The 16,428-nt window shown below is 41.6% G+C and overlaps 1 protein-coding gene across 1 annotated transcript in view; it reads right to left on the bottom strand.

Annotated features, from left to right (window-relative positions):
* The window catches only part of CFAP20DC (CFAP20 domain containing), a 361,123-nt gene that overhangs the window by 245,445 nt on the left and 99,250 nt on the right, over window positions 1-16,428 (bottom strand). Inside the window, exon 6 of the mRNA XM_089682005.1 lies at window positions 14,092-14,242. Coding sequence (XP_089538131.1) covers window positions 14,092-14,242 — 151 coding nt within the window. The remainder of the gene's footprint in view (window positions 1-14,091; window positions 14,243-16,428) is intronic.

Genomic DNA, 16,428 nt, shown 5'->3' with positions numbered 1-16,428 from the left:
AGGATCCCCCTGTGACTCCCTCTGCATTGAAGCTGGCTTCTCCTCCTCTCCTTCCCGCCGGATTCAGCTGCTGTAGCATTCCGCTCAGATCCTTGCAGTACAGATCCCGGTGTACAAAGTGCGGACGTCTACTTGTAGAACACGTTGGCCCTTGACCCTCCCCAGTACCTCCAGCTAGGTCCATAGGCTTTCTGTGCCGTAGGTTCAGTCCCAGGTACTCTTGGGGCACCGACTGCTAGAGAGGAACAGAACACCAACCCCCTCTCTAACCAGAGGACACTGCCCGCCATGCCACGTACCACTCTCCTGCTGGTTGCTATAACATTCCCACCAGTCCTGGTTACTCATGGCAATAGCCAGGTGCCCACTTCTCCTTCCACACCTCAGCATGGTCAACCCCCCCATGGTGACACTCCATCCCCTCCTCATCATCCTCTTGTGTGGTACAGGCCCAGTTCTTTAGATACACATATATCTTAATGAACCCCTTTGATGAACTTTAGACCAGACATTCAATGGTTAACAAAACTTTACTGAAGTTTCTTGGCAAGTACAAGCTAATGCAACACAGTCTCTCACTGTTCTCCATACACAGTCCTATCACTACCTAAACTCAGGCTGCCCATTGCATACCTTCCAGAAAAGCAAAGTCAATTCAGCTTAGTCCATTACTGGAACAGTCCTCCTTCCAGGAATAAACCCAACAGGGTGACTCAATAGAGGGCCACATGCTCCGGAGGGACTACGTAACACAGTAGACCTTCCCCTCCATTCCCATGTGGGTCCTCCAGAACCAAAGCCGTCCTACCCGAGCTAGTTCTCTCCCCTTGTATTTATGGGTCTAGAGCAATCGGCAGGTTCATGAACACCCAGGAAATGAAAGAATTACCTTATCTCTCTTCCCTAGCTCTGTCGCCAGTCTATACACATTCACTACATGCATAGTTTAACATGGAAATGCAAAATGAAGACAGGGCTAAATGCATTCACATATCCCTGTAAGCACCTGTTTACACACAGACCTTTATTTATTACCTCAATACAGTTTTATCTTTTAGATTTAGCAGGAATTTTGTAAGTTATGTTGTGTTTAATGTACTTTTAGTGAAAATATAATAAAAATAAAAAATATAATCGCCATCCCTATAACTAATGTCATACACCTGAGATTTAAAATTGCTCTACCCTACTCCCCATTCTATGAATACTCCTTTCCAGTAGTTCTCCTTTAAAGGGGCAGTGACAATAATGTTACATTTTGATGTAGTTTAACAGTAGATGGCTATATAATATCAGCTCTGAGTAGCGCATGCACAAAAGCTTAATCGTAAGTAGAAAGCTGTCTTTAATTTATTTTCATATATTCTGTTGTATTGATATGCACTGTTGAATCGAAACACACAGAATAAAGAAGCACTTGTACTCTAAGAGGAGAGCTCTGCTCTCTTGCATAACAGCTGGAGTCACTTATGTGTCTATAATAGACTCTTAACAATACCAGTGATCAGCAGGAACTGTAAAATACAACGTGATGTCACCTAATCACAATATTCATATTAAATAAAAGGAATGCTGTGGGGAAGAAACATGGCTAAAAAATACAAACTCAATACTTCTTGTGTCTTTGGTGGAAATGAAACCCAGTTCCCCTTATGGTTCCCTAAGACAAGAAGCATGTTACTAGCCAGATCACCAGCTGAAGGACTCCCGAGCAGGCACACTCCTGAGCTGTGGCTCTGCATGTCCATTCAGCCTCTCCCTCTTCTGATTGGCTCACTGGCTGTGATTGACAGCAGTGGCAGCCAACGCTGCTGCCTAAGTCAATCAGGACTGAGAGTTCCCAGAGAACCGAGGCTCTCGTCGACATTGCTGGATCGGGATGGGGCTCAGGTAAGTGTTGGGGGGGCTGGGGATGCTGCTACACACAGAAGGTTTTTTACCTTCGTGTATAGAATGCATGAAGGTAAAAAAACATTGAGCCTTTAAACCACTTTAAAGATTAGCTGCAATATATAAAATTTTTGGTTTTGGGTTTAATACCACTTTCACTTTAAAGTTGAACTTTTGTGTATAGAAAAAAAAACTGCTGGTAAGAACAAATTTGTTGCAGAAGAGACCTTGTATATCTCTTCTGCAACAACTACTTCCTCCCTTACTGCTAGCAGGTTTCTTTAGATTTTCTACTGAGCCAAGAATGTGCAGCTCAGTTTTCAATATCAACATGCCTTGGGTGTTGGAATGAATAACCTTCCATGCATATTTGTGACAGTTACGTCATCCCATGCTGGCCAATAAAGATGGCTGAAGACACCAAACCTGGAAGAATACTGGGTCAAGATATCAGTTGAGACAAAGGAGCTTTTGGACATTGCATTGTGAAGGGAGGTAGATGCAGCAGGCCTTAATTCCCGCTTTAAAGCTTATATGAGATTTTAGTATTTGAGTTTACACATAGTTAAGGTCTACAAAAATGTTCAGAAATTCAGATAAATGTCAGAAATGCTTAATTGAATGCTTTATTTAGGTCACTGACACAAAGTATTGAAATCAGATGTTAGCTAGGCAACTGGTATCTTCAGAATTTGAGGGCAGGGATGGCAGCCTCTATGATTTTCTACTGGCACATTTCCATGACCCAAAGCCTACGTGCAGCAAAAATAAAAAACAAAAACATCGGCACAAGGGTCATAACGTACAGTCAGTAGGGCATATCCCTTGTGCTGATTTATCTTCTTTTAGGTGAAATCCTCCTTCACCCATGCCCCCAGTGCCGTAATCTTCTGGTGTGGCAGGGGTTAATAAACCTAAGGGGCTGTTATTGGCTCCAATCAAGAGTGCCTAACTATGCCCAGTCTTTACGCTCAGCCATACTACAGCTTCTGTGTATGAAATAGGATGAATAAATGATTGAAAGGTCCGCCTCCTCCATTCATAGATCCTGATGCCAGAAGATTACATAGGTGGGGGTAAGAGGGGTCATGAACAGAGGAGAATTTCACCTAATAGATTAGGTATCATCACAAGGGACAAGCCCTACTGCTGTAAGTTATGTCCTTTGTGCTGATTTTTCTGTTTTTTTTATTTTTGCTGCACTTAGGCTTCATGTACACGAGCAACTCGTAAACTCAAGTTTAGGAGCTTTTGACATTTTTTTGACAAAGGTCTTAAACTCAACACCATGAAAGCCTATGTGTCCGTGTACACATAGGCTTTTAGCAGAGTTTAGGAGGTGCCGCGTTTAGGTGAGGTTAAACCTCCCTCTCCTGAAAGTGGAAGAATCGCGTTCAGGATAGGAAAGTTTTGACCGCTTACTGCAAGAAAACGCAAAACGTGGCAAAACCATGGCAAAATCGTGTTACCGTGGTTGGCACATTTTGCATCGATTTTGCCACAATTTGCGGTTTCCCACGGTCGGCGATGAGGGCAGGCTTGTGTACTTGGAGCCTTAGGCTTTAATATTTGAGACTCCACTTCAAAGTGGTAGTAAAGTATTAATAATAAGGAAATAAATGGGTTCCCCTACAGGTTTAAGTCATAATGTACTAGCATGCACTGCATTATGACAGACTTACAAATGGAGTCCTCCAGCACTGACACAGTTCTCCCTGGTCCCCGGCAGCTTCCATATTCAGCCTTCTGGGTTTCCTATCCTTGGCTGCTTGAATAACCAGGCTGCAGTGCCTTCAACTCTATGCATGTGCACAGAAATCACATTGCCGTGCCATACATACAGTGGGATGTAAATGTGGTTTAAGCTGTCCATGTGGGGCTCAGATTACTTTATCCACTGACAGACAGGAGGGACAATTATGACAGAAGAGACCTTTAGGGTCACTTCTGTTCTAAATACCCTGCCTGTCAGCTGTTTTTCTAATTCTTCAGTTTACTGCCACTTTATAAGAAAGGTATGGGGTTGGGGGAAAAAAAGCATTTATGCTAACCCAGGAGGATGCAGCATCAGTCCGATGCTGCATCTGTCCTCCGCTGACACTGTATTGAGGACTGAGTGATCAAACACCGCTAATCACTCAGTTCTCTCCTCTGCTCTGCGTGGAGAGCAATGAATGTCAGTCTCCTGCTCTCTGCTTTGCCCCTCCAACTCTCACTGGAGCGCTAGACTCTGAAGGGAGTGGGAGCAGCAGGCTCAGGCTCTCAGCAGCATGCTGAGAGGCCTGGTCAGCTGCTGTTAAGGCTTCTGGGCGGACCTAACCATATGGTTGTGATTTTTCCAGAGCCTGGACCGGCGGAATGACGTCAGCTGACAGTAGACTTTAGCCTGCTGTTGGCTGAAAACGGGTCATATGAGTGGAGAACTAACTGCACTCCTGCGATCCATAGAAGAAGAAGGACCAAAATAGCTTTGGCCATACTTCTCCTTTAACAGCAACTCTGTGAAGGAATTTCAAAACAAATCAGGTGCAAGTTATGGCACCTTGGTAAACACAAAGAAATACACTAGCACTGTTAAAGAAATACTATGCTAATATATAGAACACATGACAAAACAAATCATGATTTATCAAATAGAGGAGTAGAAAAACATACAGTTACAATTATGCAAATCTTGTGTACTCACATCATGATAATGTAAAGAATAAAAAAACACTGACAATCTCTGTGTCCTTTCTCCATATACAGCTTAAAAATGCAACAAAAAGCTCTTTTTAGAGCTGAAAAGAGAAGTGTTTAATGGCTATTAACTATACAGCTGACTAAAAATAGGGTTTTCAAACCACCTTCATCTTGTGCCCACTCAAAATAACTATAGAGGGGGTATAACACATTTCAGCAAATGTCCAAAGTCTGCAATCTTTTAAATTACCATGTGCATTTGGTAATCATGAAAAAAGTACAGTATGTCAGAGATTTTTGCATTAATTGACAGCGGCACGCATGGAGAAGGTGATAAACAGGGTGGCAATCTCCATTATATCTTCAGCGTATACGAACTTGAATCTTTTATTTTTAAATCTGTCACTAATCTTTAATCTCCTGCTGAAGTTTTTCCAGATACAAATGACATTTCAGAATCAAGACAAGCTTAGATATTTAACGGGAAGAAGCAGTCACTTTTTATATGCTTTACATCAATTTTTTTATTTTAGCTTTTAAATCCCTTAAAGTGCAATCTGACTTGAAACATGAGTTGTCTTAAAGGATAATTCCACGCACATAAAAATGTGCTATTATGAAACAGGACAGGGAACTAATAAATGTTATGAAATATCTTTGTGACCTTTTTTGTTCCTTTTTATGCCTGTAAAAACTTAAAAAATATACATTATGCCTGCGTATAAATATTCACTTGTTATGGAGTTTTGACTACAATTGTCTGTTAAATGCTCACAAAGACATAGCATTCCTTGTGTGCCACAGTATTGCAGCAAAAGCTTCTAATCCTTTATCAATATCAATATTTTTACTTAAGAATTTCAGAGAAAAGTACAAAATATGGATAGAAGGGAACATCATGACAAAATGTGGATAGAAGGGAACATCATGACAAGATAAAATCTTGGACACCAGTAGTATCTTTTAATGAGCTTATCTTTTTTGTCTACTTTTCAGTTCACTTTTTAAAATTATTTTACTATATATATTATTTTCAGGAAGATGAAACAACAACTGATTCGCCCATGCAGGGGACACTTTTTCATCTATTTTTTACTGGAGTTCTGCTTTAAAGCTAAACTTTAGGAAAAGTGCTACGCTGCACTGCAAGGGTTAACTGCTTTGTTAATGTCTAGAGGTGACTCAGCTACAGCAGTTTTACTACCTGATCCTCTGCTCTTGCAGGCTCCTATATGCTGCTAGACCAGCCCCTGGAGCCTTTTCTCTCCTGTACTTCAGCTGTCTTAGGTCCTCTAACATCATGAAGACCAATGCAAGGTCCATAGCCCAACACTGGGTGACAGGATGCTGAAGGACAGTCCACTACCAGGGCATAGGGGAATGTTGGCTGCTCGGGAGTGGAGAATCAGGTAAGTAAATGTTCTTCTGCTGTTCCCTAAACAGAAATGAGCAGTTGGTCCTTGCAGCGTGGACACAGCCCCAGTGCAAGGAAGGACTTTTAATTTTCCTGGAGTTGGGCTTTAAAGGGACACTAACTTGCCTGTACATAGCTTCCCAAGAATGAATAATTACTCCATGGTTCCCCAAAGTCTCCCCACTCTCGTTTCCTGCTGCAGTTCCCTGCCTGTCTATGCTCTGGTGTCAATGGTGTCAGGGGGGTGATGTCATGTCACAAAATACATGACAGTGATCTGACCTGTTGATTGGCCACTCAGGCTCAACCACTGTCACTTAGGGGAGATCACATGGTCTCCAATACCTAGAAGTCAGGGTACATTAGCAAGGACTCCAACAGTGTGGGTAAGTAGAAAAGGAGTGTGGCTAGCTAGGTATACATGCCTAGCCAGGTAAGCTATGCGTAGACGCTGTCATTTTGCTCTGAATGGAGAAAGTGTTTCCTTAAACTCTTAGAAAAAAAGAGATGATAGATCACAAGATACCTGGTATCACCTTGGCAAGTCAGAAAAACGTCCTGTGCATGACTCTCTGAAACTGGTTTCCCTTTGCTACTGAAGCCTGATTTCTCTGACTTTAGCACTAAGTCCCACCTACTGACACCCCCCTGGTCACTGGTAAGATTGATAAGATTATTCCAATTTTAAAATTACAAAATATGTAAGTAAAACTAAAAAGGTACATGTTAGCAGCAGTGGTGGGTCGTGCATTTCACATCTAGGCCTTCATTGATGTCCTACCTGAATTAATCCAGCAATTTGTGCCTGTAACCTTAAAAATTCAGCACGGAAAAAATGGGGATATGGAAAAAGCAGGGTCTGAATTTGCAGGACTGACTGTATAAAAAATGTTAATAAAAATGCAATATACTCACCAATACTACTGATTATTTGTACACAAAATCAATCCTCCTTTCTTTCCTCAAGAACAGTTCAATTACTCTGTTGTACAGGGTATCTATGTAGGCAGGTGCAGACTGTTTTGTCTACTGTAGGGAGCGCAGGTCCAGAGTGGTACTGCAGCTGGAGAGGAAGTTTCTCTCTGGTACCCTTGGTTCTATGGAGCAGTCGTCTGGTTGGCTACGCAGCATCCAGGTGACCCATCTTGGTTCACGCAGAGTTTTTAAGTCAATGCCCCCAGATTTTTCCAAGCATTTGGTGAAGTGGCTAGTGTAGGGAAAGTGAACTTGCCTGTCAAGGACAGCACTAGTGGCAGAGAGAGGTTCCAGAGAAGTAGGGAAATCTCAGTGCCTATATCTGTATTTACTCAAGCTTTCTCTTGTTTTGGACTGGCCAGGTCGTGTTCAAACTCCCTGGACAGGCGCTGTGTTCAGCTCAGGCCTACTACCACTGATTCTCCACTACACTTGGTATAAGTCCTCCTGCGGGATCTGCTCCCCGCAGGGCTGTAGTACTGTTTGCAAATGCTTCAATACATCAGTTACTGCACTCCAAGACTCTGTATGATTACTGCCGCCACACCACGCTGCACATATCCACTATCTGTGCTTTTCAGTTCCAACAATAAGTTATTTTCTATCGCCATGGAGGCTAGTGCTGAATGGCGAGTCTCTCCAGTCGTATTTCTGGCATAAGTTTTAATTCACATTAGGATTGAGAATGTTCGCTCAACAGAAGCAGTGGGCACAGGGATTGTACACCTGCTAGATGGCCCTAGTGTCACCAACTCAAAATCTGATTGGTTAAAGCTCAGTTTCATTGCCATTTACTGTAAGCTACAGGCACCCACACTGTTGATTCTGAAGGCCTCGAGGCATTTTTCTTTGACCCTGGCAACACATTATGGCTGAAATATGATTGGATAAACCAATAGAAAAGCTATGAAATTATGAGAAAAGACTACACTGGGAATAACACATTCATGGAAAAAATATATTAAAACGTAAGTCAGTGATTCTGATAAATTGGCAGTGTTTAGGCCAGCAGAGAAGGTCTTGTTGGCCATGATGGCCCACCACTGGTTAGCAGGAGCTTGGACTTGCAACCTGGTTGCTTGTTATGGGTTACTGCACTTGGACTGCCTCATTGAACTTTGTTTTTTTAATAAGGTCAAGCTGTTTAATATCATCAACCACTCAGACTGGACAAATGTTGAGAAAACAGTGAATGGGGTCTAATTCAAAGAGATGATTGTCCTCATCATAACAATATCCCCATAATTACAGCTTTATCATTTCTAGCCTAATCAGTGCCTGCAACTTTGACATATACAGTATATGTGGAGATTTAATAATAGTGGCTGTATATAAACCAGGACGTGTTTCAGGTATATTGATCTTTAAAAACAGTATGCAATCTATTTAGTTCACTGCTAAGTAGGACTGCATTAAGTAACACATTAAGAGAAAATAGAATGCATAAAGTAATTAAGATATTTGCATAGCCTCTTTATAGATGTCATAAATCAAACATTTCCATTATTCCAGAAATAACCCCCTTCACAATGAAAACAGAATAGAATTGAAGTGTTATTCTGAGTTGTTCATGGAGAGTTTTAAAATAGACAGTTTTGTTGTCCCATTCAAGCATCACCACCATCCAGGTGCAAACTACAGAAAGATAGCTGGAGATGTATTTTAGCATATATTGTAATTTTTGCAACCCTGACAGGATGTACATTGGCAGCTACAGAAATTGCACAACCCTCCAGGACATTGAATATGTTGTGCACCTTCAGGGCCCATTCATACTACTAGTTCAATGCACCTTACCGACAGCACAATACTCTGACTTGGTGTGTCTTGGTGTGTTAGACAGACCATTCAAATGAAGAGACAGTCTTAACATAACACACATTAAAGTGTGTGTGCTAATGCACAGCAAATGTATGAATGGGATCTCAGAGTATCTGAATCAACCCAATCTCAGTTGCTGAAAAAAAAGTAGCTTTTCCAAACAAGGACCTAAGGATTTCCTATGGGATTCGTACAGTTAGAGGATCAAGAAAATAGACTGAGAGAGGTACATTACTGGGTAAAAAGTGATTAAAAACATTACAGCAGGAAGAAATTGGGGCTTGTACTGTATCTCTATTTTTAGTTGTTATGGCAGGGGCAATGATAGGATATTTTGCATTAAAGCCTAACTTCACTCAAAAACTCTAACCCATTCTTCTTGATCCAGTGATGTGCATAAAAGCAGAGGTTCTCCCAGGTCTCTCCCTTCTCATTGGCTGTGCTCCTGCTGCTTTCAATCACAGCCATTGAGGAGGGAGCTAAGACGGTGCAGAGCAGTTTGCTCTGGGGGCAGGAGCGCCAGTGGGGGACCTGAGAAGAGAAGGATCTGGGCTGATCTGTGTAAAAAAAATGCACAGGGCAGGTAAATATAACATGTTTGTTGTTTAAAAAAAAATCTAAACCTTTAGTATCATCGAGAGTAGCACAGACTGATGCTGATGCCTGGATTAAAAGCTGAAGTACCAAGAAGTTAGCCAGTGGTTCCTCTGCATCTCAATGTCTACTTTTTGACTCTGGCAGCAGTGTACCTTTAACAGCGCACCACTCTGTAATTACTAATACCATTAAAGGAGGTTAAGAACAATTAAGATCGTAGATTCGCATGGCTTAAAGCAATCTGGTTGCCTAGATGGCCCTTTATTAACGATTCATTGGCTTCAAAGTTCAAAATTAAAAGGACTTTTATTTAAATATCCCCTTGAAGTCCAAAAATTACCAGAGATCAGTATCATTAGACTCATTTGCAATTAATGAAGTGCAAAGAGAAAACAGTGCTTTGGATCAGCGGTGGAAGTAAAATACTAGCAGCTTCTAGTGTTACATTTATTATATACTTAATTATAAAGTTAAAATTTCTTAATCAAATGTGGTACAGTTTTTACATTTTAAATTATATCTGGAGAGAATACAAGATTTTGAAACCCTCTCTTTCTGTGAATAGGACGCACTTCCAGGCGTAAGTTGCTTCTGATCCTCTATATAGCCTCCAGTACCCTTAGTGGTGTGTAATACAAGCAGCATTTGGGTTCTGTGGTTGCTGACTTGCCTTATTATTGGCTGTTGAGGGGGCCATTCACAGTGAGAAGCAATGACCAGAAAAACTGAATTGTTTGATTTATAAAGGGGTAACTGAGGTGCTATGTAGCAATTCAGTGTTGTACCGGCTATTCAAGGTCAGTTTGTTGAGATCTGATGTGTTTTCAAAGTGTTCCTTTAATTTTTTTGAGCAGTGTATTTTTGATATTTGTTGCCCCTTGCCTTTTTAATCAAATGTAAATCAGACCTAAGGCAGACTAAGCATCCCCCCACTGCCCTGATCTTCCAATGACTGGGTGTTGTTAATATCACCTCTGAGCTCTTCTACAGCATGAATGGTCGGGTGATGCATGTCCATAAAAGTATGATTGTCCAGACTAACTGGGTGCTTGGGACAGCTATTCCAACATTGCACATTATTTTCACAGGCATCTGCATCATACAGAGAGAAGATCAGAGAGAAGAGAAATGCCCAGTCATGGCACCTGGTAATGTGAAGGGAAGATCAGCTGATCTGAACTCTGATTCCCCCTTTAGTAGAAATCACATGACCAAAGGATTATGGTTTTTTACTTGCGGGCAGAACAAGGGGGAACCTGGATCAGTATTTTCTCCTAGAAAGGTATATCAAACCTTCCCAGCAAAATTGTCAAAGCACAATTATGTTAACCTTTGAATATGGGTCCACTTTAAACCTTTTGTCTTTCAAACAAAAGAGATGTTCTTGTTTTGCATCATTTAATATGATTATATGATATTTCTTTAAAATGATAATATCCTTCTTAGACGAGTATGAACAAATCTATCTCAACTGGAGTCTTTACTCGTAGCACAAGTCCTTTGCATCTCTTATTTAAACTAATCTCCAAGCAAATATAAAACACATAAATAAATGCAGTTCTATATCTATTAATAAATAATTAAATCTGTTGTTTACTGCAACCAGTGAAAGTACCTGAATTTGACCTGATACAAGCATTTTGTAATCCTCTATACAGCAGAGCTCAGACTGGAAGAGAATGCCAATCTGTACATGCAAATATGCTGATAATGAACATGCTGATAGGCAGAGTGAGCAGAAAGATGACCTAATTGGCTCACTGTGTTATGGTCAGGAGTCAGGCTCGGAGACCGGTAGTTACAGTAGTAGAGAGGTGCCCACCAACTAACAGGATAAGCATACATGCAGGTCACCCTGGCAAATGGCACAAGCTCACCCAAGATGGGGGGTCTAAGCAGTAACTGGTATTCACCGGAGTTTATGTAGATGGGTTTTGCTGCAAGTTACTACCAGGTTGCAGTACTCAGTATTGTCCCACCAGGAGGTGAGCAAGCCAGGGTCCAGTAGCAGATAGAGCAGGTAGGGATCAAGCAGGACCATAGACAATAAACAAGCCAAAGGTTGATAACAAGTGGCTGCAGGTTGGGATTGAGTGGAAGTGTAGTCAAGGAACAAGCCAAAGGTCAGTAACAAGTGGTTGCAGGTTAGAATCAAGTGGAAGTGTAGTTGAGGAACAAGGCAAAGGTCAGTATTGAGTGGCAGCGAAGGAATGATAAGAGTGAGATATTGGAAGAAGAGCGCACAAACATTTTGCCAAACAGGAAGTGCAAAGGCATGGCTTAAATAGGAAGTTCAAGGAAGGAGCAAAGAATTCAAGGTTTACCAGAAACAAGGTTCAAGGCATGATTGTGAAAGGAATTGTCCAGTACGCTGTACAGCATCTCAGGTGGCTCAGCAAGAAGAGATTCTGCTAGACACAGCAAAGGTTGCAGTAGCAGATTTGGATCCTGACACACTGCATCTCCTTCACTATTCAACCAGAAGGTCAGGGGTATTGTAGTGTCAGCAATGCAATCCAATTGTAAAAGAGAATGTGGTGTCATCCCCAAAGGCTGTATAAATCCTCGGTCTGGATGAACAGAAATACAAATCCTTTGGCAGATAAACCAACATCTGTGTATTTCATCTGTTTATTTAGCCGTTTGCCTGGAGTTCAGCTTTAATTTAGCTGGACGTCTCTGCTCTTTCCTGATCCCTGCCATTCTGTGATTATTTGTGAAGCTTTTTTTACGACTGACCACAGCTGGAACTCTCCTTCCTTCATCTAAAGAGCTGCCCTCTCATCATTTTCTTTGTGAATGAAATAAAAAAGACATCTGCTAAGAGCTATTAAACATACTCAGAGATGTTAATAGGATCTTCTCTTTTGCATCTCTGTCTACAATTATGAAATATCTAATTTGGTCAGTGTTTTTTATCACCAGAAATATGTGCTGTTGTTGCTGATCTGTTGTGTTGCTCACACAGTGACAGCTGCAAACAATGAGTCCTTCATCACACTTCATAATCCATGCAATAAACATGGAATAATGAGATGTAGTGATACATTGTTATTACATACATCACAAATGACCCTATTTTAATTCAAAAGAACACTTCTTGCATCATTATAAACATATCACAGAGGCGGTGTGAACTCACTGACATTCATTTGTCACTTCTGTAAAAAATAACAGAGATCTATTTTGGTAGTAGTGATGTGTTCCTGAAGATAAGTAATTAAAAGTTCTCAGCACCATATGAACTTTACATATATAACATATATACACTATATACCTGTATTATACATTCTTGTTATAGGCTATTTTGCCAGAAATCAACCAGAACGATTCTGTCAACCTTAAATAATGTAGGTGGGACTGGATCCCTGTAAGACCTTCATTCCAGACTATGGCTGCAATAGGTTGTGCTTGGTGTTTAAATTGACGCTGCCACTCAAATAAAAGTTCCTACCAAAGATTTTCCCAGTGAAGAAAAGAAATAGTAAACATCACTTCTGCTGCCCACACAGCTGACCCCTGCTGTACTAAAAATAAACCACTTGCCTAAAGAATGTTCAGAATCTGACACTTCTGGTCCCCTGTTGATTCACCTCCTACTAATGTGACCACTGTGTCCTGCAGTGACATAGGAGCTGACAGAAAGAACCATGGAGTACCAACAGAAAGCAGGAATCTGACAAATCTGATAGGATCACTGTAAAGTAAATGTGTACTTATTTAAACCTCAGTAATTGTGATGCACACTTGCTTTTAGGCCCCAGTAACACCTGGACATTTGAAGTTTGAAGCTCAAAGCTTCAAAACTCTTAGTAAATTCCATGTTTTAAAATGATGGCTGTTGAGCAATCAGGTGCCAGTAGTACAACGTCTTACACTCTAAAAGGTATGAGATGAGTTACTTTTGAAGCAGAATTGGGCTTTGATGGGAGTGCCTGTAAATGCTGGAAACTATAATTTTTGCTAATTTTTAGGTTGTTGTTTGAGCATTTTTGAGCCTGCAAGAACTGGTCACCACCTCTTACTGCTTTCAGTTGGCTAAAGCAAAAACACCTCTAGCTTGAATACACAGGCAAATGCTTGAAATATACTTCTAAAACACTTATTCATGCCTGAAATTGTCTAATATTAACACACATTCGAGTTTTTAAAGCTGAATTTCTGCTAAAAAAAAGCCTGATAATTTCTTAAATAATAGTACTGTAATACAGTGCCTTCAGTGCTGAGCTGTGCCCATTTATTGTCTTCACTAGATGTCATCAGTCTTCCATTTTGAATGGCAGCTAGCATCATTTAACCCACTTTCTCAGAGCCCAGGTTGTCATAGATTTGCCCACTGAGGGTGACATCATCACGCAACCTGGGTTTAGGATTTCTGCACTAAACTTCAATCACATGCCATTACATCAGCACAGTTGAATGCAGCAGCAAAGACCAAACATCATCATAGGAGAAGGAGTCCCCTGACATCAGCAGGCTGGTAACCACCGTGTTAAAAAGGAATTGTATCTATACATCTATCTATCTATCCGTCTATCCGTCTGTCCGTCTGTCTGTCTGTCTATCTATCTATATATACGTGCGCACGTGTGTGTGTTTGTTCCAGGGGGAAAGGGCAAGGTATCTTTTATTATAGCCCACAATTTCCAATATTTCTCTTTCTATTTAAGTTATACAGTTTGCTTAAATCAGACAAAATATATTTTACAAACCTTGTTCTGTCTCCTGAGGTTTTAACTTCATTGTATATATTTTCCTCAGCTTACAGTTTGCTGAAACAATGATTCCATCCAATGACTGAAACACGGCCCCCTTAAATATTCCGCTTGTGAAGTCAACGAGGTCGATGCACAGATTACACCACTGAAAAGAGAAAATATTCTGGTTTCTTATATAACAAGGCATAGGTGCCAATCAGTATAGCTGCTTTACTAAAGGAATAAAAAGAGCTACAGCTCACGATAGCCAGTTGGGTTTTAACTTTCATGCCAGTATTAGCTTTCAGAGTTAGTTCTAAAAGATTAACTTAATGGTAAGGATAAAGCCCACCTCCAGGCTAGCAATCCCCTCCCACCCCCCTTGGAGAACCCCCGTACATCAATATGCTTGTTTTTCCAAGCGTCTTTGGTTTGATCCAATGATGTCACAGATCCTCTTCTTCCTCTGGTGGGGAGGGGGGTATAAAAGCGTATCAAATATCTCTGCATGCAGTATTCTCCTGCAAATCCAGGGTGGGGGCAGAGCCATGATGTCATGGCCTTACAGGAAATGGGTTGAATGGTGCTGGGTATCATTCAGCCCAAAAGGGGAAGCATCTCTGAAGGACAGCCCTGCAGAGGAATTATGTATAGCACCCGGAGCTGGTTTTAAATTTCAATTAGCTGCTGATTGATCCATTTTTCTTTATTTTTGCCCAAACTGGAATTGGGCTTTAAAGCTGAAGTTTAGCTAAAAAAAACATTTTTTTTCTCTGCAGCTTTAGTTACATAACTTACCTGTAATGCAGTATACCCCACAAATCCTGCTTGCTGGATTCTGTAGAAATCTTCACTGCAGGGTGCCCTGGCCTTCCTGCTGCTGAACTTCTAGCTCTGTAGGGTTAACAATTTTGGTCTCTGGGCTAATCTGCACTAAAGATGATCCAATTGGGACACCCCTCTCTCCTAAACTCTCCTTCATTGAGAGAGTTTTTACAATGCCTATAACACAATCTGTGAATAGGAGAGATAATACTGTGACTGAACAGACTCTTGTGTTACAGGCAGTGTAATTAGCGAAAGAGCTTAGAGGAGAGGGCAGGGCAGGGTGTGTCCCCATATCCTCATTGGATCATCTTTAGTGCATCTGAGCCTGGAGAACTGAAGCTGTTAACCCTCACAGCACCATAAATTCAACAGCACTAAGAGCAAAGGGCATCCCAGTAATTAAAATTTCTACAGAATTTAGCACATTGTGGGGTGTGTTTTTTTTAACTAAAAATCATAGTTTTTTTTAACTAAACTTTATCTTTAAGGATTAAAGTGACTGAGAAAAACACAGTCTGATGTGTGCTATGGTTCCATCAGTGATGTCGACAGTGATGTCAGATGTGAAGATTTTGTCTAAGATTGTAGCTCCGCAAGAAAGCAAGTGCAGTACTCTCCTAATTACATTGGGTCGAGCTAGATCCCTAATGATTAGACAGGAGCTGAATAGGAGCTCAAGTGCAATAGCCAGAGGGGTCAAATTTGGGTGAGGACTGAAAGACTCTGCAGGCCAGCCTCTGCTCTGAGGCTTTCAGAGGAGGGCCTTGGAGGCAGTGGGTGGATCTGAGGAGTGGTGCACCTCAAAGTGCACCTTTGAGGGACCTCAGCCAATCCCCAACAGGAGGCTTGGCATGGGGCTGGACTCCCTTAAAAGGTGTTAGAGTTTGCTCAGTAGCAGGTGTGGGAGTGCTGTAGTGGGAGAGGAGTGTGAGTCAGGATAATGTGAGGCTGGAGGAAGAAGGCTGCCAGGAGGCCTGCTGGGATGGGGCCTGCCTGTGAGCCTGGAGCTGGAAAGGAGGAAACTTCAGGACTCACTGGTGCCCTGAGGTAGGACCACTTGTGTAGTGGGGAAGCAGCAGCCCAGCTGATAGGCCTGGTAGCAGCAGCCATTCCACAAGCTATACAAGAGAGGATCTGAGTGAGTACCTGCACCTCTTGGGGGATAGGGGAAGGAGCACACTGGTGGGAAACCAGATTAGCCCCCTGCTAGTGACTGTTACCCAGGAACTGTTAAAGGAACAGGAGCCAGATCTCCTGCTCAGGAAGAAAATCTCCAGATTGCTGGGTGAAGAGGAGTTCATCTAGGGTCTGTGGTAGTATAACTGGAGTTGCTGGCTAGCACTCCAACAGAGACAGCATTGGGGAAGAGAAGCTGTGAATAGTTCAGGAAGTTGTCCTCATATTTCAGTTTCCTTGGGCATCCTATACACCCCTATAACCTACCCAAGTTTATTCCCCTCAATAAAATTTTTATATTGTAAGCACTAACAAGCAGGACCATCTGAATCCTCCTATATTAATTTG

This window comes from Staurois parvus, unplaced genomic scaffold (genome assembly GCF_062004578.1).
Source record: "Staurois parvus isolate SC_StPar_1 unplaced genomic scaffold, SC_StPar_1.0 ptg000283l, whole genome shotgun sequence".
Taxonomy (NCBI): domain Eukaryota; kingdom Metazoa; phylum Chordata; class Amphibia; order Anura; family Ranidae; genus Staurois; species Staurois parvus.
Note: the sequence above shows the minus strand (reverse complement) of the source record. Positions and strands in the feature narration are given on the sequence as shown.